The following is a 27752-nucleotide window of genomic DNA, read 5'->3' on the forward strand; positions in this document are numbered from 1 at the left end:
CATTCAGATGTCAATCTTCTAATAACCAAAATGAGCATTTGAAAGTTTCTTTATCACCCTGGATTGTCATTCAGCATTCTTTCCAATGAGCTGCAAATAATGTGAATTCAAGAGACTTAATGACATTTTATGGTAAGACCAACCTGCCAGTGGCAAAGTCACTGATCTAAACTTCTGAGGGCCCAGTTCTGGTTGTCTCAGGAAAGATTTGGTCTCCTTAATAAGCCTGGCATAAATATCAAAATTCTGTCCTACCACAGAATTCAGCCAAAAATACAAACTGAACCTGCTAAAGTACACAGTTATTACCATAAGTGGAATCAATGCCCATAATTTCCAAATTAGCAATTTTAATCTGATAAACATCTCATAAGTACTAAAGTTGATAAAGAATGGGGCAAGTAATTTTAAAAAGCAGAAAAAGGACAGTTTATAATTCACAGGATAAGGCCATAACTATCCATTTTAAAAAGAAAGTATAATGAATAATAAGCAAGTTGAAAATTTGCTATTATAGAGACAACAAATATATTATTCAACCCCAATTAGAATTAATCAACACTTATCATCAGCCTGGTATATTAAAACAAAAACAAACAAAAAACCAACAACAGGCCTCAAGTCTAGAATAAAGAAATAAAGTAACAAACAAGCATAAAAGAAGAGCCCCGGGTTTTCCTTTCAGACCCCGCGTTTAAAGGTGATGGTAATTCAGGGTCTACAGGAGAACTGGGAACCTCGCTTGAGTCCTGGCCTGAACCTCAACTCCACTCTTCAGTCTGCGTTCATTCCATTGCTCTCTGGGCTTCCTGGACTCATCCTCTACTATCTCTAGTGTTTGAGGAGTAACTATAACAACGCATGCAAAGCACTTAGAAAAGTACCAGAAACACATGACAACAAGGATTACTAATAATGAAATATTACATACATTAACTCTACAGAATGAATTGCTTTTGCAATAGAAAAAAATTTACCTTTCTCAATATGGAAATAAAAAGTCATTCCATTCTTACTTCTGTGACTCTACTTGGCAAGCATCTCTGTGACCACTAAGCGAGGCTCAAGTTACTGTGAAAACTGGGGCAGTCTTGAGTGGTCCAGCAGATAGAGAGATAGGTCTGCCTGTCATCTGAGGATGGTTTTTTGTAGGTTCAGGTCTACAGATCAATTACTTGTTAAACTGGTTAATCCTAACAGTTACCCAAAGTTCCGAGCAACTGTGGATGTAGTCATGAAGGCAAATCTCTGAATCTAAGAGTTAATAATGAGTGTATCCCTGAGAAACCTCGCCTGAGCTGTAGAATGCCTTTTAGATCTTACTGTGGGAGCAGCTGTCAAGTCTGCAAACTTTGAAACAAATGATTTATATGATGACTGAATGACAATGCTCTAAGGATCAGATTATCGCCTACTTCTATGTCCTTTCCTAATGAATAAACACCTATTAAATGCCTGCTGAGATGAATTTATTGTGTAGTTTAATATACAAATAATACCTTAAACCCAAGTTCTATTAGAAAATATTCCTAGTTTAGTTTTTTAAAGGCTATGTTGAGCTATTTATCTTCTATAGCTAGAGGGTCTATAGTGAAAATGATATTTGGAATCTACCAAGATATAGTTACAAGAAACATGATAAAAGACATTCTGATAAAAAGTAGGAAATCCCACCAACCTAAATGCTTGTAGAACACAAAAAGAACGAAGGTACCATAGGCTAAGAATACATCTTAGTTTATTCTTATACATACTACTTTATGTATAGACTGAAAGAAAATGGATCATACAAAACATAAAAACAAAAGTTTAGTAAAATATCTGGGCAGGAAAAATAATGTTTTTTTTCTTTCTTTCTTTTTTTTTAAGCCACAGACACTGGACAAAGATTTATTTCCAAAGGCAGCTTTTGTATTAACCCAAGACATACACATTCTGTAATTTAAAAGAGAACTCTGCTCAAAACTGAACAACTAAAAACATATGAATTTTCTTTCATAAAATTACTATTTCTCCTGTCTTGGATTTAATTTCTTAAAAATAATTTTGACATTATTTTTCTTTTACACTTCTTTAATTTTCGTTTCCATTATCTGAAGATATAAAATGATATCAGAAAGCATGCCATAAGAGTTAGGTACCTTCAAGATGTCAGTTTTCAGACTGAGAGACTAGAGTGTCACTATGTCTAGTGCTTACTGGTTCTTGTGTCTACAAAACCTTGTCACACAGACAAGGGCTTCTTTTATTTTATTTTCTTCTATTAGAGATGTATTTTTCTCTAAATTTTAAATAGTAACATATCTACTACAATTCCTTTTACTATGTGGAACACATCTGATTGGTTATATTAAAAACGCTATAAGGATCAAAACGCTGAAACAAATTTAAAGTTATATGTTTTTAATTTTAATTGAGTAACATAAAAAAAGACAGAAACAAATACAATCACCCTCTACCCTACTTTCCAACTAAATGTAAACCCTGGGAAGAGTGTATTCTGCACCCTGTATACCTCCTGCCGAAGGAGAAAGGGAGCAGCATGGCAAGGACTAAGGCTTGCAGTCCCATTCCGGGCACGTTTGGTTTAAAAGTGTTCAAGGAGAGCACTAAGGGAGGAGGGAGGGGATAACATGTATTAAGAGCCAAGTTAGGTGCCAACTGAAGAGAAAACAGCTCATGAGCAAGGCTGCTTAGCTGGCCTTCAAGAAGCCCAGGGCTAACATTATCTAAAGGACCAAGGTCAAAGAGGCTAGTATTCTTCAGAGAGAGCTTAGGGAGCTATGCTAACAGTACACCTCATGAACAAAACCCCCTTCCTGTCCCCATTTTCACTATTTTCCTGGTGATAGCTGCTTTCTTTGGCACTTAAGGGCAAAAATGAAACCTCAAAATAAGGTTATGAAATATTGATTTCCACTTGGAAGTTACAAGTTTTTTCTTTTATCATTTCTTTGAGGTTTTACTATTTTCCTTTAATGTTAAATGTGTGTGTGTGTTCTTATAAGCTAATGAAATTTTCTTTAATACATCTTAATATTTTTCCATGTTGGTGTTTGCCACATATATGAAAATATCTATGTGTATGTATCATGTTATATATTACACATATATACATTTATATTTATCAAACAGAAATTGCAGCACATAATCCTAGGTTTGGGGTGTGTGTGGTGAGGTGACGCATATTGAATCCTGGGCTCTGGGCATAGTAAGCTGGTGCTCTGCCACTGAACTTCATGCCCATCTCCCTAGTTATTAACTGCTTATTTAACTTCTTGGTCAGTAAAGTTCTATTTGCATATGTAACCTAACATGTACGTTCTTCAGTTAACTTATGCTTATGTTTCCTAAAATTATAATTCCTTTTCCCTTTTGGTATATCTCGTTTTATGAATTTGCATCACAATATTTATACTATGTCAGCTTAAAGATGTATTTAAATATCTGGCAAGACAAGAACTGTCTTAATTATTATCTGTTCTTTTACCTGGCTCATCTGGAGTAGCTGAAAATATTTCTTGGCAGGTCGCTATCACTTATATATACATGGTTTGCCTCTTGAAACCACTTATCAATAGTATACACAATTATTTAATACATATACGTCTGTTCTTATCAACAGTAACAACTATCATTATTATACTATATCTTAGACAACTCAGGAAGACTTGCATTCAGGATCTCATTGAATCTTAGAAATTCAGTTAAGGTGAGGTATATCAGAACCCTAACTTTCAGGGAGGAAGATTAGGCTTACTTGATGTACTTGAGAGTCACAAAGCAGGCATGGTTAGTCTAAGCCCTTGGGCCCTAGAGGTACCCGCCGCTACTTTACATGCATTTTTAGCATGCTGCTGAAAACAGTCCCCCACTTATCTTAGTAACTGGGTATTTTAAGTGTCAACTTTCCTCCTACCATTTGCAATGCAGAGATTTTTAAAAATTTGTCATTGAAATTCCTTTATTTTTATCTTATCCAGGGTGTCTTTTAAAATGAAATTCTCAGACCACCTTTGGACATCATTAATAAATATTCTGATTTATTCTATTTAATAAAACACAATCTAAGTTGCTGTTTCTGATGTTTTGCCTATATTGCCCTTTTCTTGTTAATGTGCATAGTCATAAATGTATATATGTGTGTGTGGCATATACACATTTGTAGGCAGATGTGTCCATCTGGAGATCAGAGAGAGGTAAATGTCAGATTTCTGCCTCTATTGATCTTCACATTATTTTTGAGACAGGGTCTTTACTGAACTTGAAGCTCAGTGATTGGTTGGCTAGCTGGCCAGTAAGCTCTATGGAGCCTATGGTCTCTGCCTGCTCAGTGCTGGGACGACAGACACACACCACCATGCATGGCAGCTTTAATGTGGGTGTTGAGGAACTGAACTTATGTCCTCATGATTGTGCAGTAAGCACTTTATCCATTGACTCATCTTCCCAGTCTTGAAATCCACAGCATCCATCAAATGGCACTCTTGCTTTAAATGAGATGATCTTTCTCTATGAACACCTGTCTACTTTTACATTCTCATTTCGGTCTGTCCAGAAGGTTTTATGCAGCTCTATACATGAGTTCACATAGAAGTTAGGGAGCTGGTAATGGTTTGGGGAAGAAAGGAATCTTTCAGGGAAGGGGAAATACAGTGTTATAGTGGGATAACACAGAAATCACAAAAGGGGGGTTAAGTGGGGTGGGAAATGGGAGGACAAGGATGAGGGGGGAAACATGGGAAGGGATAACTAACACTAAGGACTTTTTAAAGGTCACATAGAAGCCTAGTACTGTAGCAGCTTCCTAAAATATATACATATATATCAATGGACTTTAGATGAAGTTACTATAAAATGTGGGTAGCAATACAATACCCCAACAGACATATCATTCCAAATAAAACTTTCAGTACCAAGAATAAGTTATGTGTTTTGAGTAATAACCCAAACTTATTTCTAGTGGACTGACATTATGTCATTCAACTGAATGCAAATGGAATCTGGTATCCCTCTGTCTAGTTTTTATTGACTGAAAGGGCAATTTATCCTGACAACTTAACATTATTGACTATTTTTGTTTTCCATTAAAGTCTCTATAATTTTGAGCAGTACTTTCCTCTGCTTCTATCTTTAATGACTTCTTGGCCTTATGCAATAGTTTACATAGAAAATTATACTATGTCATTTAGCACAAGCAGAAGCTCACCAGCCACATACACAAAATTAGTTATACCTTTTTATGTAGGAATTCTTTTAAAATAAGGAATTTTTACACTATTTATACTTGAAAAAATCTATGAAACCTGTCTTTTGAATACAAACAGTTAATAGCTCCTTTGTTTATAAAAGAAGGGTACCAACCACTACAGTGCCAAAGTTACACATCTGCTACAATAAGAGTCAACATGAGCACTTTATAGTGTATTATTAAGAGAATAGGAAGGTAAAGAGTTAGGGAAAATGTCAAAATGGTGAATCTGGAAAGATAATTAAGGGTATTGATTTATCCCCTAAAAAGGAAGACAAAAAAGAAGACAGATTCGCTATAGAAGGGAAGTATAGAAATATATGATGTGGAAATGATGGGAGAAAAGGTAGATTATTGAATCTATCTTTATTCAAAAAACAACTATTAATCTCAAAATATTTTACACTGGTATGGATTTTAGTTTATTTATATAAGTTTAAGGTCAATTTTGTTATGCTGTATGTATATTTCTAAGCTTGTTTAAGGTATGATGTTTATGCAGCTCATTTAAAAATATAATATATAATTAAAAATACAGATTAATAGTCATCTATAATAGTCAAACTTATATCCACATTAGTTAGGTTTTTAGGTACACAAAAATATATTTCAATTAGATAGGTAATCATAAAACATTTCAAAGACCTATATAATATGGCATTTAAAATATTTTAAGAACTTAGACTTTTCTCAACAGTGATATATGTCTGTTCCTGGCAGCACCAATTACTTTAAAGAGGATAATAGGCATCGAAAAAGCTCATTACGGAGTTTGCCTTTAATGTGGTAAGGCTAGCCATTTGGGCAAGAAAATGCTCTTGCCTGGACTGCTTGACATTATGCAGTATAAACTGGACATGCTGGACACACAGGAAAAGGACTGCTAAACTTTGCCAAAGCAAGATAGGATGGTTCTTCGGGTTCCTGATTCACAGTAGAAACTATCAGACATTCCACAGGACACAGAGGAAAGAAACTGAAAAACCTTGCCAATATAGGTGGGACAATCCTTCAAATTTCCTACTTCACTGAAAAGTTTGACAGATACTCTAGGCCGTAAGGCTGATGATGGATGCCCCAACATTACAGAAGAACTTTGGGTTCTAACTGTCCAGGCAGCCAGATGTCTCTGTCATTTCTAGAGTTTTTCCCTCAACCATCTACTTATACTGAGTTGTGAAAATCAGCTGAGTAAACCCAGGATATAAATATGCTAAAAACAATCAGAGGTGCCTTCAAGGAGATTACAGTGAAGACAAGTTGATGTATGACTTTCTTATATGCTATGGATTGAACCAGAATAACTATCCTCAACAGTGAGTGCCCTGACCAGCACCTAGAAACTTGCCAGAAATGAAAACTGATAGACTAAGCCAGATATATTTAGGAATAAAGCCTGGCAATTAATGCTCTAATAAGCCTGCTAGAGGACTCTGCTATACATTGAAATTCAAGAAACACTCAAACCTAAGCTTTTAGCAAGATATTACAAGGATTTGAATGCACGGACAGAAATATCTTGTTTAAGTATTATCTGTTCTCTTATGAATTAATTTAACAGTGGTTCTCAACCTGTGACCCCCTCAATAAACCTTTCTCTAAAATATTTACATTATAATTCATAACAGTAGCAAAATTATAAGTATGAAGTAGCAATGAACATAATTTTATGGTTGGTGGGTCACCACAACATGAGGAACTGTATTAAAAGGTTGCAGCATTAGGAAGGTTGAGAACCACTTCTCTAGAAGTTTTGGCAGGGAGAATTCATAGGACGAGTGTCTAAACCTAATAGCCCCTACCCTCGATGATCCTATTATGCAGAGCTCACATGGTGGCTTCTCTTCCTTTCCTAAGAAATCAAACTGCATGTGTGTGACAAGTGCTAGGTATGATTCTTTGTTTCAGGATCCTTTCTTATTATGTCTTGACCTGGTCTCTAAAGAAATGTCAAGTCCTAATAGTTGACCAAACTTAAATTTGTATGCTGCAAATAACAGCTTCCTAACTACTACTTGGAAAGAACTACATAAGAATAAAAAAATTAAGAAATTAACTACCTGCCTTGTGTTAATCTTTGTTGGCATGGCAAAAGTAATGGTTTTAAATTTTCAACTACCATAAACAAACAAATAAAATAAACATACTGTGACAGTTTCGAGTCTCTGCTTCACAAGTTGAATTTTTCTTGATGAATTATTTTCAGTGTTGACAAATTCATCAATCTGAAAAGAGCCTTGAGGGGGCAGTTTAGGACAGGTGCATAAAGCATCCTGACTTTGATGGATGCCAGGCAATGGGAGTGTTCCATTATACCGTTTGAACATTTCAGCCTCTTGCTGGGCTACTAAAAAGAAAAAAGAACCTAAAATTAGCAAAAAGATAATCAAATATTTAAGCCATGAAATGATAACATTTAACAAACAGCCAGAAATTGAATAGTGCATTTTAATTGCTAGGTGTCAAGAATGGCAAGATAAAAATTTGTAGGCAATATGAAATCAAGGAAAATTTATAATTTCACGTCAAGTAAATTTATAATTGATCTTTGAAGGTAATCCAAATTGAGATATAAGCCTAATATATACTTACATACATACATATATATTTCAAATATTTACTAATGATGCAAAATGATAAAAACAATCACTCACAAATACATAGGCCTAAACCATTTTTATCTCTTCCAGTTTTATACATACATCTATGTAAAAATATCAAAATGTAAGTATAGTTTAAATTTTTGTCAATTTAAATACAAAAGGTTTCAAATACTTATAACATAATTACCATTTTAAATGTTTTATAATACGTAAGAATTATAATTCTAAAACACTCCCCTGTCACTAAATATTTACGATGTTTGTCTTTTCATGTTGTAGATATTGCATGAAAAATTACTTTCATAGTTGGCTTTATTTTTGAACATAACTTTTGTCTTGGATTAAATCCCTAGATTGAGACAGAGGCCTGAGGGGTGGGTGTGTTTTGAGAATAGTGGTCAACTATGGGAACCAGTGATGAGAGGAAGATCTTCACTGCACTATAGTAACTATGGTAACCAGTGATGGGAGGAAGATCTTTATTGCACTATAACTATAGTTACTATGGTAATCAGTGATGAGAAGAAGATCTTCACTGCACTATGGTAACTATGGTAACTAGTGATGAGAGGAAGATCTTAATTGCACTATGGTAACTATGATAACCAGTGATGAGAGAAACATCTTTACTGCACTATGGTAACTATGGTAACCAGTGTTGAGAGGAGCATCTTCACTGCACTTTAGGGTTCATAAAATGCACTCAAATACACTATCTTACTTGACTGGATAAATAAATCTGAAAAAATTAACTCAAAGGAGAAAAATACATAAAGTTATCATTTAAAAACTATTTTCTTAATTATACAATACTGAAATGGAGGGCTTTCTAAAAAGGACATGAAAGGAAAGAAATCAAAACATTAACTCAATGGACAAGTATTCTGTATACTATTAAAATTACAAACAGAAACATGAGGTAGTATGTGTGTGTGTACATCTGTGTGAATGTTTCAAAAAAAGATTTATTATATTTCATAGATTATTTATTATAGGGTTATGCGAGTCATAAAAAGTTAGGAAATATCAATATTATTATGAAAAAATAAGATCAACTTTGTTTCATAACCATTTAAATCTTCAGACAAATAAAGTCCTACAAGGCTAGAAATTAAAAAGCAAATGAAAGGCAATAAGTTTTTATCTTTTGGGATAAAAATGGAATAAAGGGAACTTGAAATCACTAAATAATGAACAAATCATATGAGGGAAAAATGAACAGATTTCTTTGCAAGAAATATTTTTCTATGTAATATAAGACAGGAGAAAAAACAAAGGCACCTAAGGAATAAAATTTAGGAAGACACTGACTCCTTAATAGTAGGCCTGTATCTCTGAAAAAAATATCTGTATGAAATAAAAACAAACAAACAAGCAAAAAATACTCATAAGCCACAAGAGCTAGGAACTTCAGTTAGGTTACAGAATATGAAAGAAATATACAAAAATTAACTGGATGGCTAAACAGAATTAGCTGTTTTCATAATGGTAAACAGATCAACAGAACAGAGAACCCATCGCATATAGAGACAAGCAGTAAAGATGACTGTGAAGGACAAACTTTTCATCAAATGGCATTGGGACAGTTGGACACTTCTATGTGAAAAGAATGAACTTTGACCCATACTTCATGCCATGTATTAAAATTAAAATGAAGCACAGATGCAAGCAGAAAACATAGAGTTATGAAAGTTATAGAATGAAGCACAGAAAAATCAATCTGGAGCTTTGAGTATGCAAAAGTTTCTTAGATACGGAACTAAAATCCATGAAAGAACAAACTGATAATCTGTATTTCAAATTTTCAAACTTCTGCTGATCAAGGTGTTAAGTAAATAGAAGACAGGACAAGCACTGGGAGAAATATCTAAATCATATGCCAGAGAGCATTTGCATGGAGAACTCTCAAATCAAAACTGAAAAAAAAAAAAAGAAAGAAAAGAAGCCAACTTAAACAAAACAAAACATGGTCACCAATGTAAACGGATACTGAAGAAGCTCCAATGAGGGAGACAGGCACCTAAGAAAGTAGTCGGCATCACCAGTCAGTAGGGATGCGCAGATCAGAACTAGGGCATAGCAGCAAGCCTGTCAGTCAGAATGGCTAAAATGACAAAGACCTGCCATGTCAGATTTGGCAAGGATCTGAAGAAGCTGGAACACTTCAAGGGGAAATGTAATTTTTGCTTTTCAATGAGACAGTCTCTGTATAGTGGAGGCTGGCTTCGAACTCACTACCTGCCTGCCTCCATCTCCTGAGTAATGAGATTACAGGTGTACACTGCCATGCCTAATGGCTTAAGAAAATACATCTGCAATATTATTCTGACCTTTCATTTTTATGAACTTACATGAGGAAAATGAAAGCATTTTCCAAAATAAAAACTTATAAACGCAGCAGCTTTCTTCATAGTGGCTAAAAGCTGCACATAAGCGGAAGAGCATCAATAGACAACAGATGCACAGACTGTCGTGACCCTCTAGAATGGAGCAATAGCAGGCAATTAAAAGTATGAGCTATTGATAAATGGTAAAACACAAATGAAATTCAAATAATTAAGAATAAAAAAGCCAGACTTAAAAGAATTCAAGGAATATACAGCATCATTTATTAAAAACAATTCTGGAACATGGAAACCAGCGCAGAGTGCTTTCAAGGAATGAAAAGAGGAGGAAAGCAATTAAAATGGGGCAGAAAGCAACTCAAGAATGGTAGGTGTGCTCATTGTTTTGACTTGAGGTGATGGCCTTGCAAGTACATAAATTATCAAAGCATATATTTTGTAACTGCTTTTGATATGAGGACAGGACCCACAACAATCCAGTTAAAATGAATAATCTAAATAGGAAAACAGAACTATAGAACACTGCAAAAGAAGAACTATGTAGCAAACAGCTAACAAAGAAGAAAACAGTAGTAAAAATGCAAATAAAATATGCCTTTTTTCCTGTCTAACTGACTGATGTACTTCTAGACAATTTTTCCTAAGGAAAAAATGGTTAAGAAAGGTATACATTTAAACATATACCACAATTACTGTCTAAAATTATTTAAATAAATTATTGATGTGTGTGTTGGTGAGAGAAAGAGATAAAATGGAATATCATGGAATATCACCACTGATTATCAAGTTCAGTTATTGCCATAAAATAATATAAAGTAGGTTTAAAAGTATGTGTGTGTGTTTGAGAAAGGATCTCTCTATGTAGCCTTAGCTGTCCTAGAACTTGCTATGTAGACCAGGTGTGTCCAAAATTCACATAAACTTGTCTGCCTCTGCCTCTTTGGGTACTGGTTTTAAAGGCATGAAGCATCAGCCAGATTCTAAAATAACATATACAGCATGAGCATAAACATGGGGCTTTTTAAAGTAAAAGTTATCTATGAGATATCGTGCCTGTAGAAAATACGTATTTTGATATCCATACACAACTTCAACTATGCAAACCAAAGAGAAGAGCCAGCTAATACATAGAGTTCTCTCTTCAGACCATGCTGGATGAGTTCCAGAGGACAGGGCCCTGGGAGCAGGCCTGCTGACTATTCCAACTGTCAATGACCACAATTTCTCAGTACCAATTTTCTGTCCGTAAGTGCAAGGGTTGCCACTGCACGTTAATTTTTTCTTTTTTCCATTTGACTCCACTTTTTTGTGTATATTTTTAAATTATTCCAGCATAACAAGAACATTTACTTCACCTTCAGTTATTCAAAGATAGCTTTAAAAAATGAGGAACTACAAAGCTGTAGAAAAAGACTAAAGAGTAGTGCTCCACGTGCCAGCACTTGGAAGGCCTGCCTCTAGAGCTGAGAAGTCAATGAACAGCATGTTTGATGATCTCTGCCTTCTCTATTTTGAAAATTGTGCTATCAACCTTCAATTATCTTCTTGCTGTATATAAAGCTACATCTAAGAAGAGCCTGTCATTCTAACTTACTACATTTCCTGAGATTCTGTATTTGCCAACCACAGTTTCACCCTCTGAGAAGCAGTCACAAGGATGACCAAGAAGTTCACATACTGGTATCACTAACAAGTTAACGGGATTTAACTATTTTTTCTCTTTTTCTTTTCGTTAAGCCATTTTTCCTAAGTATTATGATATACTAAATATGTATTAACTTTTCTCTTTCAAAGAAGATTTTAAACTGATAAAAATAGCAAAAGGCACTGACTAAACATGTCTTTCAATTTTTTCAAAGTAGATATATTTAACAATGGTATTAAACTATTGTAAATGGAGTAAAATAGCAAAACTCCAAATACCCTATGAAGCCCTGTTAACATTTTATATAAAAAGCTGGACTTCAGGCAGTCATTTCAATACCTGACTGTATCACCAAGTCAGCATCCTCTGTTCCTTGACGAGGACCATCACAGTCTGCAGAGGTATTCTTTCTCAGACTACATACAGATGCTGTTTGTGAGTGCTTCAGTCCCCATACCACACAAACACCAATGAACACAACTGCTTAAGACATTCGGTTTTCAGTGTAAAATAGTTGGTAATAGATAACTTTTGGATTTTCCTTCAAGCTCTACGCTTGTAATAATCTGGAGGCTTCCAAGTTACTTTTAGGCTCCAGTTAGAGATCATGTTGCAATTAGATAGCCCTGTTTTTCTATTTTATCACATTTTTTTTCTTTGTGCTAATCAATTCTGTCCATTTAAGACTCAGCTCTGAAATAACCTACTATGTTTAAAGCTCACACTTTTAATATTTTCATCCTCACCCTTTCATCCCTTTTTAAAAAATGCCCACACACATGTACTAAAGCAGGCTTGGAGAACACAGAGACTCCTTTTGGAGTTCAAACCTCTTGGAGGTGAACCAGTTACTGCAGGGAGCTAAGTGGCATGGCAGAGGAAGGGACAAGGTGTCAGGAAAATGAAGGTGGCAACTGTTATTTACTTAAAAGAATGTTAGGACCCTGAAATGCTTACAGCTTGTCTCCACAGGCTGCCTACAAATGCCCTGCAGTAAGTGCTGCTCCTTCCTGTTGTCTTCCTAGCCACACTATACTGCGCAGCTGGAAGTGTGTGACATGGGCCACTATAGAAAAACCACCAGCACTGCCTACTAAAGCCTGGGCTTAAGCTCATGCCTTGCTTTATAGTCTCACTGTATCGTCTGGTAAAATATGAGGTAAGACTGAGTGTGTATTAGTTTCACTCCACAGCTTAGAAAAAGATGCATACATACATTTGCTGAGGGTTGAACAAGGCTGCTGTCAGCCCTGGTCACATCGGGGCCCCTCTGCTGTACTTTACAAGGCACCCAGTTAAGCATAAAAAAGGCCCAGGGAAGAATTCATAGTTCTTGTTGATGCTCAAGACCATCATGTTGATAAGTTTTTCATATTTCCTTAGTCATTGAATGTTATTGGCTTTAAAAGCCAAGAATCCATTATATGAGAAATAATAAATACTTCAGAATACAATAAAGCACCTTCAACAGGCCTTAAAATGTGGCAGATTTAATTTTTAATGTCTTCTACTAGGCTAAAAATAAATATTTAAAATCCCATCCTATAATCAGTACTATCTGGTAAAATTTCATAAAAACATGAGAATTATAATATCTGAGCCTGATTTAGAAGCATAAATGATAATAAGCTGTGGCTATTAAATTCCTATCACCTAGATATGAATATCTTATCATGAAGACAACAGCCAGACAGCCTAGAACCAAATGGTAGCTGTACCAAGAACTATTTCTTCATTCTTCTGTGGCTTGAGTTTTGCTATCTGCAAAAAGGTGACAATCTTTTTCAAGTATTTTGGAAGTATTCTATAAGAAAGCACATGATATCAATTTTACTAATGATGTCTTTCTATATTTTCATAAAATTTAATAAATAATTCTATTGCATAAGAATTTTAACTTTTAATGCAAACATGTACTGAACAGGAACTATGCTAAACTTAGTACTTTATAAACACTATAGGCAATTATCAGCTTGACAGATGGGGTCTCTTCCAGCACAGGCCAGCCTTGAACGTTCTATGTGCCTCAGGATGACCTAGAAGTCATAATCTTCCTGTCTCTATCTGCCAAGTGCTACAATTTCAGGCATGCACCTGTGCTCAGCTATAACAAATTTTATGAACTAAAAGGTGTGTATTTCCTGCACTATGGGAAAGCGTTCCATGGAGTGAAAAATAAAGCCACCACAGTGACAACGCAGATCACTGATGAATACAAATTCTACTTCTGAAATTCTACAACTGTAGGAATGGTCTTTCAGTTTGACTAAAGTTTTTCCAGTACTTTAACCAATTATGTAAAAAGAATGAAGGCTAGCAGTGAGCAGGAAAATCTGAGTCTGATTTCTGGTTTTATAGCGTATCTAAAGCTTCAAAAGGTTCCTACTGCCTCAGAAAGACAGTATTACAGTCCTTTAGAGGAGACACTGCCACCTAGTGAGAACTCAGGCTCCTTACCTAGGAATAACAATAGTAAGAGTTTGTCAAACAGTCTTGACCCTACTTACAAAACTGCATGAACAGTCAGTATATGTCACTATTCAGGCTAGGTACTAGTAATAAACAAATGAACAAGTCTATATTTTTGTTTCCTACAAGGTATAAAAATGCCATAAAAATTACATATCCCACAGAGAAACTGATACTATATAGAAAAGTTTTAATATTCAAAAGTGAATTCATTAGGTCATTTGTTGTAAGTAAATTTAGTGGGCAAATAAGAGTCCAGATTTTAAGAACAGTCTATGTTGATTCAACTCCTATATCCTGTGATATAGTGTGAAAACAACATTTATGTCATAAAACCATTGTGAACAATTTAAACACACACACACGCACACAAAGTTGTTAAAACATAGTGCTATGTAGGCACTATAATTATTCTTAAATGTGTAGCGACATTACAGAGATATAAGTAGACAAACAATGTTTAATAACAAAACATTTATTGCTAAAGTCTGGCTTCATAAAGTTAATTCAGCAGAAACCGTTTCTCTGCCCAGCACTTTGTTATGGGAATCCTCAGTGTACATTATTTGTGGTACCCTGTGACTAAACTTTGTATCACTAGATGATTAACCCTTTCAACACCAGGCAAATAAGACTGCCTTCTGAAAGTAAAAATCATATTTCTTACCCAAAAAAAAAAGCAAAAAGTCAGTAGAATGAAAGACTCAAAAGACCACAAGCTGAACATATGCTCTGCAGGGAAAGACTCCTGCTGACTCTTCGCAGGTTCTGCTAGAACTGAAAGAAGGTGACACATTCAGCTACCACTCTGGTCTCATTGGGGCTTATTTAACTTACAAAAAAAATGAACTGCTTCTTTTTCCTTGAAAATTTCAGAAGCTATTTTAAAGTAACCTAGCCATTCTGTTTCTTTTGAACTGTGTATCATTAAAACTTAGTAAAACCACATATGAACTTCATTCTCAGAAAATATATTTTGAGCAAAATACCTTTGTTAAGAAATAAAGTATAGTGCAAAACACTAATAGGTTAATTAAACATCAAATTTTAATGAAAAATGTAAAGATTATATAAACTACTGATTGTAGTCTGTATTCAGTGAGTAAAACCCTTCAGACACTGAAATAACTCTTGTTTCTGTTGTATCTAAACCATTCAAAAGAACTGAACCAAGTCTTAGATGGCTTGAGGTTATTTAACTTCTTCCTAAGCTTCCCCTTTTTAAAAATAGGCAACAGAGAGACTGGAGAATATGTTGAAACATTTTCAGCTTAAATTCTTTTTGTAAAGGTGTAGTATATCAAAACTGTGCTTTAAATATGCTGCATAAACTAACTGCTGTCAGGTGCTGTTTCTCAGATATCATCATTCTGAGATGCTTGCCCAAACCCTTCCTTCTGTAGTCAAAGACAATGTGGATACAGTTGGGCTGGGCTGGCATGTGGGTTAATAATAGAAAAGAATGACTAACAGAGTAAAGGGGAAGACTGTCTTTTCCAATTCCATTCCACAGAGAGATGCTGCTGGCTGTTAAAGCATAAATTCCTGTAAAGTTCCGTGGCTACTGCTGGATGAGCAGAAACACGAATATTAATTTTGGTTTCTTCAACTAGAGTACATCTCACTTGACGGGGCTCCGTTACAGCCACTGTCTCGGAGTCCTTAGAGCTCTCTTTGGGAGGGGGCACTATTACTAGAAGTCTTTCAAGAGATGAAAGAGTGGAGGGTCAGAAAGGCAGGAGGCAGTAGCTAAGGTCACAGAAGTGAGCAGAACAGGCCCTGAGACCCATGCTACCGTCCAGCTAAAGCACCCCTTCTTTCTGAGCCAAGGAACTCTTCTAGCAATGAAGAGAGGGAAGCTACTTAAAGACAAAAACAGAGCGGAACTTAACTAATCTTCACAGTGAAATTTCAAAAGCCTAAAAAACAAATTATAAACTGAATGAAGATGGTTGTGAAATCACCTAAGAGTCTGAGGCAATAACTGTGCTCTCTTTTTGTGGACAGTAATCCTATAGTAATCAGGGGCAACTCTTCAGTCCATGGGAAAGCTAGAATGGGGCAGGCAACTGTTTCAGGATACTTCTTAGAGCGAGATGCCAGCTTTGGCCACTGGCTGACCTGAGAAACCTATTGGCCTTCTCTGTAACAGGGCAGCACAACTTTGCGAACAGCTGCTAGTAATACCTTAATGGTACTCATTGCCTGACAGCTTATCACTAGCCTTACCATTCCTAAACTTGAATATGAATGCAAAAATCATTTCTTCTCTATAAGGATCACTAAGAGAAAAACCTTCATTTCCTGCATTCATTTTTAAGATAATTTATTGGAAAACGTATACTATAATCTGTACCACGAACAAAACCTTCAGGTTTATACCAGCTCAATTGTCTAATCACATGTATCATAGCCTTAGATAATTCAACATATTTCACTAAAGTATGATTACAGCTTTACATTAATAACACCCACACAATTGTATACTTCCAAGTATATAAGTATTATATATATCACTCTAGCTTATCAAAATACTGAATGATGTTATATCATAGTCAAATTAAAGCAAAGAAAATAATAAAGACTTTTTTATTTTTTACAATTAATATATGAAGGTTATAAAATATTTCTGAGAAATATTGTGCAATTAGAAAAGCAAAATCCTAATTTCAGGACAGAAAGTAAATATTTAAAAAACAACATAAATCCAAATAATTTTATAATTAACCTATGCCATCTTTTTGGCTCTTTTGTATAGTATAGTCAAAAAGACTATGTTAATTGAAAGAACTGCTAATAAATTTTATAGTGCTCGTGGGGGGAGGGGGAGAAGGGTGGGAGGAGGAGGAGAAGGGTGGGAGGAGGGGGAGGGAAATGGGAGGCTGGGAAGAGGTGGAAACTTGTTTTTTTTTTCTCCTTTTCTCAATAAAAAAAAGTTATAACAAAAATAAAGAACATAGTTTGTATGATCAGGAACAGTCAAAAAAAATTTTATAGTGCTCATGCTATCTGGTCCATTATAAAAGTAACCATTACGTCATTTGCATAGGCAGTGGACTTACCATGGAAATCATAAACATAAAGAAGAACTGGCTCACTCTGCCCAAATGCACAAAATGCAACCATATTTTCAAATGGATGGTAGGATATGTCTCGGATAGTTGACTTGAATGGCAGGTCTGAATACATTGCTACTTGTTCTCCTAAAGAGGAAAGAAATGCAACAGCTTGTACTATGTCACATATTTCTCATTCCAAGATTATTCTATACGTTACGTGAAAATACAGCATGAGGCTCACATTATTTGCATAAAAAGTTCAAATACTTGTAGGTGCTGAGCACCACTGTGATGAATAATTATCTCTATTTTGCATTTTATTGGCTTCTTTCTGCGTTTTAATCCAAGCTTTTCAATTTTGGGGGAAACAAAACACACATAAAGTGTTCTGATGGGAACAGGTATGCATGCCTGAGAGAGACCTGAGAAAAGTGAGAAAACTGTAAGTAACAAAGAATTTGGTAAAACTGGGGAGGGGTCATAAAACTCTGTAGTTGAAGAAATTCTCTAGACAGGGAAGAATTGGCAAGGGCTCAATTTTTCTGTTTTACTTTTTTTCCTAGAGGCTGAGGTGTTAACTGATTGAAAGGTCTGTCTTATGTCTAGAGCTAGTAGACACAAACAGAAGTCACTGAAACCTAGGAAATCAGCCAGAAGTCAAAAGGCACCAGAACCATTCATCAGGAATCATCAGTGCTCACCCACCTATCTACCCACTTACAATTCTGCTTACCGTGTTCTGTGTTTTGTATTACAGTATTCATGAGATACTTTTCAAGCATCTGCACTATCTTATTGGTACAGAAAGAATAAATCTGGATTTATAATGTGAAATTCTAAATTTACAAAGACATTAAAGCAATCAAGAACAAATTTAATATGTAGTTAGAATACAAATGAATTTAATCAAAAGCTATCTGTTGTGGACTGATTAAAACATTCCCTGTGAGCTTGTGAGTTTGAATATTTGAGTACTTGGCTTCCAGCTGGTACTGCTTTTGAAGGTTCTGAAACCTTTAGGTGGAAGAGGACGTAGAGGAGGGGAGGAGGAGGTGGAGGAAGAAGAGGTGGAAGAGGTGGCACTGAGGATGGGCCTTGAAGTTTTCTAGTAGTAGTCCTATTTCCTGTTCACTAGTCAGCACCCTCGAAGTTTTCTAGTAGTCCTATTTCCTGTTCACCAGTCAGACTCCCCCCCCCAAGTTTTCTAGTAGTCCTATTTCCTGTTCACTAGTCAGACTCCCCCCCCCCCAAGTTTTCTAGTAGTCCTATTTCCTGGTCATTAGTCAGACCCCCCCACCAAGTTTTCTAGTACTCCTATTTCCTGTCTACTAGTCAGTTCCCCTCCCTCTCTTTTTCTCCCTCTCCCTCTGTGTGTGTGTGTGTGGGGGGGGTGTCCTCACCTTATATCTTATTTGAGAAAGAATCTTTTGCTTGCCTCTTCAGAGGCCAGACTAACTGGTTCAAGAGCTTCTGGTATTTTTTTCCACCTCTGCCTCCCTTTTGCCATAGGAATGCTGGGATACAGATAGGTGTCACTGATTCTGGGTTTACATGGTTTCTGGGGATTCAAACTATATCCCCACACTTACATGGCAAACACCTTTTTTTATTTACTGGACTATTCCCTCAGCCCCTGACTCTCTGCTTCCAACTCGCTCATGTGAGCAGTAAACTCCTGCTCCTGCCAGTATGCCTTCCTCACCACTGATGTTCTATCCCTGGAGCTGCGAGCTAAAAGCACACCACTCCTTCCTTACATTGCTTCTTTCAGGGGTTTTGTTACCATGATGAGAAAAGTAACTAATATACTACCCGATTTTAAAACACAAAGTCAGATTTAAAACACAAAGGCATATTTTTCTTAAGAATATAAAAAACTGGGCCAGAGAGATGGCTCAGTGGTTAAGAGCATTGCCTGCTCTTCCAAAGGTCCTGAGTTCAATTCCCGGCAACCACATGGTGGCTCACAACCACCTGTAATGAGGACTGGTGCCCTCTTCTGGCCAGCAGGCATACATACAGAATATTGTATACATAATAAATAAATAAATAAATAAATAAATAAATAAATAAATAAATATTTTTAAAAAAGAATATCAAAAACCATAGTTTTCACATACTTTAAACTTTCTATCCCATTCTCTAAAACATTTTTTCAAGATCAATTAACACTTACCTGTCTCTGGGTTCCAAACATACACTATTCCATCCTCACTCCCAGAGAAGAGGAAAGTCCCGCATGGGGTCAAAGTGCTATGGATCTTCTCCCGGTAGTTCGCGGCTCCGACAAATTTCCTTGCTGCTAGTCTATAAACAAGCAAACATGTGCAAATGTAACCCATCTTAACCGTTTAAAGACTAGTGGTGTAGAAATGTTCATTGTAAATACTGAATTTAGGCATTCTGTGATGAAGACTCAAGAAACAAGAGTAGAGTAGTTTTCATGTTCCTTTCTAAATTATGTGACCCATTTCTTCTCTCCTCTGCTGAGTTCCCACAATATATATATATCTACCTACCTAACTACCTAGATGTTCTGACCTAGAGCAACCGCTGAGATTGTTTCAGTGCTCACAGGGTGTCAGATAACACAGACTGTATTATGTCAATGCACTTATGTCATTGTCTAGATGTATCTTAAGAAATGTTCCACTGTTAGACAATGTGCTCCTACCATGAACATGATTTCCATAACAATCTTGCTGTATGTATATGTATTTATATTTTAACATTTTCAATTTAAATTCCCAGTCCTTGAGCTACTGAGTGAGACACTTCTGGAGTCCTTGCTGTGTGTTTCTTGTCGGTACTCTACTTACTGACTCTCTCACTCTTCCACAAAGCCTTAGAGACAGGATACACTATTTCTCCCACCTGAGAAACGAGGAAGGGGAAGAGAAAGTAGCAGCTGACTCTTTTCCTGCCTATGAACCCAGGTATGATATTATAGGGCTTTAAAAGGGAATAATTTGGTCTCTTAATCCAGTCCCACATTCTATTTTTTTTTTCTTTTTTGAGACAGGGTTTCTCTGCAGCTTTGGGGCTTATCCTGGAACTAGCTCTTGTAGCCCAGGCTGGCCTCAAACTCACAGAGATCCACCTGCCTCTGCCTCCTGAGTGCTTGGATTAAAGGCGTGCGCCATCACTGCCTGACCTTACTTTCTATTTTTAAAAAATTCCCTGTTAGTATTCCTTGTCAAGAAACCTCCGCTCGGGCTACCCATCTGCCCTGAGCACATCCCCAGTCTGCACTTTGTTTCATTCTCTACCCTACTGAAACCCTCTATTGTATCTGAGTTATCCATCCTTCAGGACTGAACTCAAATGTTAGTCTTTCAACAGAACTTTAACAGAAAGGCTAAATTACAGCTGTCACCTTTATTGTTGCTGTGACATATACAGTAATTATACCTTACATTTATATTTATTAAGATACACATATTGAGAGCTGACTTATTTATTTGGTATGCCATGGATGTAAAGTATAGAAAAAAGAATATTCAAATTCCAATACCAGAAATCAAGTTTTTTGTTTATTTGACATAGGATTTCTCTGTGTATCCCTGGCTCTCCTGGCACTTGCTCTGTAGACCAAGCTGACCTCGAAGTCAGATTCCAGATTTCAAATTTTAATCTAAGTGTTTGCTGTTGTAATGTGAAAGGTAATGACTAGATTATAAACTTCAGATGTAGTAATTTTGCTGTCAGTTTCCCACAGTACCCATGCTAGGGTCTTGGGCTATTATGTTTAAACATATAAGAGCTAATAGCACTAAAAAGATATGTGTGGGATTAATTTACATAGACTGATCTGTGTATTTCTAAATAAAATAAGAAACCCATGCGATAGCTTTCTCTTGTTTGTTTCACATGAAATTCAAACACCAACAAAGAGAGACACTAGTAGTCCATACTGTTTTGCCATACTCCACCCCTTTCCTTTGCTGAAGTAAAGCAGACAAAGAGCCATCTCCTTCACAACCTCCATCTACTGTGTATTACAACACACAGTATTATAATCTCAGTCATATCATGGAAACAAAAGGTATCTCCCTGTTGATGGTATGAGTGCCTGCGTTTCATTGCAAACATAAAAATAGCTGATTCCATTTCAGCCTCAGAGCGATTCAAGCAGCATTATGTAACTCTGTTGTGCAGGCTGTCTTAGCTAGAGCACGCTTAGGAGCAGCTCTGACTTTCATCCATTAGCTGGAAGAAGCAAAAAAAATCTCCACAGATAATGCCCCCAGTACACAAAACTGCTGGCTCAAAAATATTGCTGCATTTTATAAATGTAAAGTAACCAACTGAAGTAATTCTCCTGTTACTACTAAAACACTTACATCCGCAGATCCATGATCCTCAGTGTGCTGTCTTTGGTGTGGATTAATAAACGTTTTCCACTGGGGTGGACCTCCAGATAACTTATTGGAACTCCCCTGAATTCAGTCTCCTTGATTTCCTAAAATGGTGCCCAAAATGAAAAGAAAGTCAAACTATTGCTACTGAAGTGTTTGTTTATAAAGGACAGAATGAATTTTAAAATATCATTTCCATCTGAGATAGCACCATATCCATGCAATGCCAGCACTTGCGAGGCTAACGCAGGAGGACTGCTATGAGTTTGGTTACCATGGGCTACAATATAAGAGTATTTCTCAACGAAATAAAATAAAAAAATGAACCAAAAATTCAATTCTACTACACTGAATATTTTAAAGTTATTAGTAACAAGAATTTTATCAACTTCAATTTATATTTAAGAAATAAAAATGATAAACTGTATTATCTGTTATATAGTGCTATGTTCAATAATAATGTGTTCTGTCTGGTACTCACTTCCTCAGTTGGTTCTTAGTGTCAGTCAGTCCTAACACAAGTGCTCCACACACATCTCCTCACATGGTCTTTTCTGTTCATGTCACGTAAAAATTACTTCCATACTTGGAAGTCTTAGTTAGATTCAGACTTTCCTTATATGTTGGGAGCTGCAGACCCTCAGACCCTGAATGTTCTATGGCCCCTTGCCTGCTGGAATAAACAACTTACTTTTCTATGCTTGCAGCTGCCCTGAGCACAGAACCCTCAAGAGTTCCTGATAACAAGGAAGTGGTCTCTGGTGGGCTTGCAGCTGAAAAACCCCCGAGAGCTAGGGCGTGGCCACTAGTTTAAGAGAGCCCTATATAAGCTGCCTTGGAACGTAAGACTGTCATTCTTGCTTCAAGAGTGACCCATGTCTCTGTGTGTTCTCTACTCCTCAGACCCTTGCCCAACCACAGTTCCAGGTAGTGCAGGTGCCACACTTACAAACTTCCACTTTCTATAAGAAGAATGTGCTGCTGGCATAATATTTTCATTATATGATTTATAATCACTGTGGAAAAGCTTTGACGACACCCCTCTCTCCATTCCTTACAGTTACTTGCAGCAGCTAATGAAGATACCTAATTTATAATGTCATGTAGCAAAACTGAAGAAGAAATCTGCCTGAGCCTTGCATAAGAACTATCCTTTCTCACAATAAAAATTACTTATAGTAAATAAAATATGTATGGGTAAGACCAGAAACTATAAAGCTGTTAGCAACAAAGGGGAAAGCTTCTGAGCATTAGCCTTGGCAATAGTTTTTGGAAGGGAGATGTTGGGGGAAGGTCAATGCCAAAATGTAGGCCACAAAAATATAAGTAAATGGGACTCCATTAAACTAAAAGGCAGGTGCATTGTGGAATAAGCAACAGCATAATGGACTGCAGTGTATACACTTGGAAAATAATTTGTAAATCATCTACCCGATAAGAGATTAATCCTTTCACACATAAACTTATAACAAGAAAAAACCAAGTAACCTGGATTAAAAAAAAAGGGCAAAAGAATTGAACAGACATATCTCCACAAAGGACATAGAAATGGCTGGAAATACATGAACAGATGTTCAATATCATTAAAGAAATTCATCCATCCATCATCCATCTATTTTCTCTCCTCTCCAGTATTAGTATTATTCATCCTCACAAAACAGAAAAGATTTTCATTTGCCGTAACAAAAATGAATCTGGAAGACACCACATAAAAAATATTGCCAATACTGCAGTCTCAATTTTATGTGGAACGTAAAAAAAATTCAAATGCGTAAGAAACCAAGTTACGAAGGAAACAGAAAGCCTTAGGTCAGGACACACTGCACAGTGAACAACTCTGGTCTTGTAGTATGCAATATGAAGGCTACATGCAATGAGATAGCACTGAATCGTGAAAAACGTCCAGATACGCTCTGGTCACAGAACAACTGAAAGGGCAGCGTACCACGATGGTTTGGGTTAATCCGATTCACTACAGCAACAGCTTTACTACGAGCACTCTCATAACTGTACTACAACCTTTAATGTACAGAATAAACAGTTTTAGAAAATGATTACCAAAGATCTTTCTTGGTATTGCCACAGGAAGGAAAAAAAACTGCAAATGCAAAATAACTTAGGTGTCAGTGATGCTAGTACCAGGCTGAGCAGAGCTGTCTCCCCAGATAACTTTGGTTAAAGTCCACAGAGTCTAAGGAAAGTCCCTCAACCTGGGGCAGAACTCTGAATCAGCCTTCTTCTCATGTGAGCTTTGTATTTTTCATCTAGAGGTTCTCCTCTTCAGTGAGGGGACTAAACCTACAGTGGCAGGCAGGCATCCTGCTGCTGCCCTAAGATCAGCGGCTGAACCCCTGCTACCATCCAGTTCTAAGATCTATCAACTCTTGTTAAACATCACAGAAAACAGTAAAATACCGACACTACACACAGGAAGTTGAGTGAGCTAAACTATCACAAATGAGAGATGGAGAAACCCTGAAGGAGAGCTGACCAACTAGAAGACATGCAAAAGGGCAAAATCCAAACCAATGTGGGACCAGTGTCAGGTGCGAATCTGAGAAAGCAATGGCCTATAGTGGTTATCTGTGACTTCCGTCCTTCAAACTGTTCTGAGCCATAGCCATGCTAAACTAAAACACCCTTGTTTTGGAGCCTAGCTAGGAGTCTGCACATGGCCACTTCATCTTTAGGGGCAGATGAGTGAGTACCTCAGCACTTCCCATACCACTGGCAGAAGACAGCTAAGGATGAAATCAATCCCCTGTTTACCATGTACATTCACTCCTAAAAGGACACAGCAGCTCACTTCCTATGTTTAGTTCTGACTGTTTCAAATAATGCTAACATGTAGATTTTCAAGGCAAGCAGGTGTCTGGGTTGAAGACACCTGTTTTAAGGTGTTTGAATTCGGTTAACACTGTTTAAGCTAATAATAATTAAATTATTTAATACTTGTTTAAGACACTGTGTTAAGACAAGGAAACACAAGAACTTTAAAGCCAATAACTAAGTTGGCATTGTAGGTTCAAATGATTGAAAATTGGTGCCTTTATTAGAGACTTAGCAATCCAGTAAGTGTTCATGTAATTATAAAATTCTTTTAAAAATGTAATGTATGAAATCAGGCTATATGACGAGTCTTAAGGTGTCCCCTGTTAATCTGACAGACCAGATAAGAGTAACTAAAGACAGGATATTCTTGATAGATCTGATAGACTTGATTTAACTGAAATTTACAGAATTTTTTTCAAACATGTTGGTATCTATTGTCAAAATTCATTTAAAAATAAAGAAAAATATGCGAGGTAGAAGCTATATCAATATAATAATATATAACAAACGTAAGATCAAGTTTACCAATCCATTAATCTTTAATTAAAAAGAACGAACAAAATTGCTTACAGACCATAAAACTCTTTCCCAAAAGGAATGCACTTCCGTATTTACTTCAATCGGGAACACATTTCTTGCTAGTTTCTATCATTAGCAAGTTTCAAATGAAGCAGTTATTGCGACTAAAGTGACAGCTTCCCATCATAATGACATTGCTCTGACATAGAAACTGATGCTGTTCTTAATGACTGTAGAGACTGAGGAGAAAACACAGGCTACCAGGAACAGAAAATTAGCTGTTGCTTATGTGCCTGTGAACTGTGAACTTCAGTGAATGCCATGCTGCAACTCGGACCTCAAAAAGACGACAAATGGAATGAGGCTGGAACTTAACGGGAGAGTCGCTGCCTACAATGTTCCAGGCCCTAAACATAAAGAGTAAAGTGTGGCGCCCAAAGGAAAAACCTTCAATGAGTTGAGATCAATCAACTATCAGAAAGACATGAGAGTTAATTAATGACTATTGACTTTAGCTGCCAGGAAGACAGGATAATTGGTTTTCGGACTGAGAGAAGATTATTTTTTTCAAAGGGCAGACTAGGACGCCCTTATGGTCTTTTCTAGCCCTGTGTTTGATTCTCCTCAGTTTCCTTCATGGTTTCTCAAGATATGAAATGGGGTTCTGTACCTTATTTATCGCCCAGTGGCGCACTGAGTGCTGCAAATCGGTCACTTTCACGTAAGTGTCCCAAACAACAATGACCCCGATGCAGTCTCCTGAATACATGTGATGACCTATTGACAACAGCAAATTACTCACTTAAGAATGTCGCAGAAGCTAGAAAACGGTATAAAGTTGGGGGAGCCATATTCCAGATTAACAAGCAAAGCACTGAATTGCCAATGAAAGGTTTTTCAGTAAAAGGTTAAAAAGAAAAAGACAGCTCACACTATAATCCCAATTATCTTTAAGAAAATTCACCTTTAAAGAGAATTTTTGGTAACATTTCCCTCTGTCATTTATCTGAATCTGAATACAAAAAGAAACGAGCAATGTAATCTACATGTATAGCACCCATATACTCATATCCAAATTATTTGAATTGCCCAACATGTATCTGTATTTATCATTATTAGACTATGCAATTTTTTATCTACCTAGGAAAATACCTGTTCTAATATATACTGTTAACATAATCCCAATGACCATTACATTTAAAATGATCAGAAAATTAATAAAACCATCATAACAAGTATTAATATCAGTCTTTAAAAATTGAGTGGGACTCAGAAAACATTACGGTCATGCAGGAATATGTTACACTTCATTGCTAACAAATATGGTTATTTAGCACTGTGAATGTAATATTTTACAAAATAGCTTATTCAACTGGTGAATACTGCTATGTATTAGAATGCTCTTTTTATTTCTGAGCAAAACCAAAAAAATTGTCTTTAATTTACTAGAATCTCTAAAGCTGATCTGAGTATCAGTTCAGTAACACTTACAAATTTTAATGCAAGATTTCTCAATATTACCTATCAGTTCAAGAAAATAATCTCTCTCTTCATGTAACTATCCTGACTTAGAGCATATTCTGTGATATACCTTCATCATCAAAACAGACAGAATTGACAAAACTCCTGTGGACATCAAGCTGGCGGACTAATACAGGAGTATCTTGTCTCAGATCAATTTTCCATATCCTTATCATAGAGTCATAGCATCCCGTAACCACCAACTCTCGTGTAGCTGGATGGAACTTTGCCGTGTAGACGAAAGAAGGATGAGGTAAGACTCGGAAGGTACTTGTACTGTTTATTTCATTCTTCCAAACCCTGGAAAAGGATAGAAAGTAACAGACTGATGAAAATTCACAATGTTCTTTAACTGTCTATACAAGAATATAGCCAATAAAACTTAGGTAAGCAAATGCCAAACAACGATAAACTTACATAAATTAATATAATAAAAATATGATAATGACCACATATTAGATTATCCCACCATTTTAAAAGACAATTTCTCATGAAATATATTTTATCTGTAACTATAACCTATATTGTAAACTTATTTTCACTAGGACATAATCTGTTTTATAACCAGTTTTGACACTGAACAGCTGATAAAACATTATTTAACACAATATGCATTAAAAGATAGGAAAGAGGACTGAAGAGATGGCTCAGAGTTCTGGCTGGCTTTTCAGAAGACCCAGCTTAGGTTCCCAAAACCCATACAGTGGCTCACAACCATTTGTAATTCCAGTTCCAGATCTAAGACAGTCTTTTCTGACCTCTGTAGGCACATAGACTGCATGTGATGTACATACATACACTCAGGCAAAACACTCAAATACATTATATATATAATTTTAAAATATAGGAAGAAACTTTGAAGGACTTTCCCAATAGGTTGTATGTACTCCTTTTGAAAATGTGGAGGCCAAGAGAACTAGAGAACCCAGTAACTTTTAATTTGTATTTCAAAGCCTTAATAATATACATACAGATCCTAAACACTTAAAACATCATAATTAAATAAGAAATTTATTTTTTAAATATTTATGTGTGTGTGCCCATGTGACACACGAAGAGGCCACAGTTTAACTGTGGATGTGTTCCTCAAACATTTCTGAACTTTACTTTTTGAGACAGATGCTCACTGATTGGCTAGATGGGCTGTCCA

The 27752-nt window shown here is 36.2% G+C and overlaps 1 protein-coding gene across 4 annotated transcripts in view; it reads right to left on the minus strand.

The window, feature by feature from the left end:
- The window catches only part of Ahi1 (Abelson helper integration site 1), a 148454-nt gene that overhangs the window by 83308 nt on the left and 37394 nt on the right, over positions 1–27752 (minus strand). For 3 of the 4 annotated variants that reach the window (XR_012907697.1, XM_075947891.1, XM_075947910.1), the window contains exons 11-16: positions 26673–26902; positions 25752–25858; positions 21716–21834; positions 19549–19679; positions 17376–17516; positions 7399–7598 (exon numbers count right to left, since the gene is read on the minus strand). Coding sequence is in view for 3 of the 4 variants with exons in the window: in XM_075947891.1 (XP_075804006.1) it covers positions 7399–7598; positions 17376–17516; positions 19549–19679; positions 21716–21834; positions 25752–25858; positions 26673–26902 (928 nt within the window). In the remaining variant the exon portion in view is untranslated. The remainder of the gene's footprint in view (positions 1–7398; positions 7599–17375; positions 17517–19548; positions 19680–21715; positions 21835–25751; positions 25859–26672; positions 26903–27752) is intronic. The other variant, XM_075947902.1, reaches the window with a different exon arrangement.

The sequence above is a fragment of the Microtus pennsylvanicus genome, chromosome 1, assembly GCF_037038515.1.
Source record: "Microtus pennsylvanicus isolate mMicPen1 chromosome 1, mMicPen1.hap1, whole genome shotgun sequence".
In the NCBI taxonomy this organism is placed as follows: domain Eukaryota; kingdom Metazoa; phylum Chordata; class Mammalia; order Rodentia; family Cricetidae; genus Microtus; species Microtus pennsylvanicus.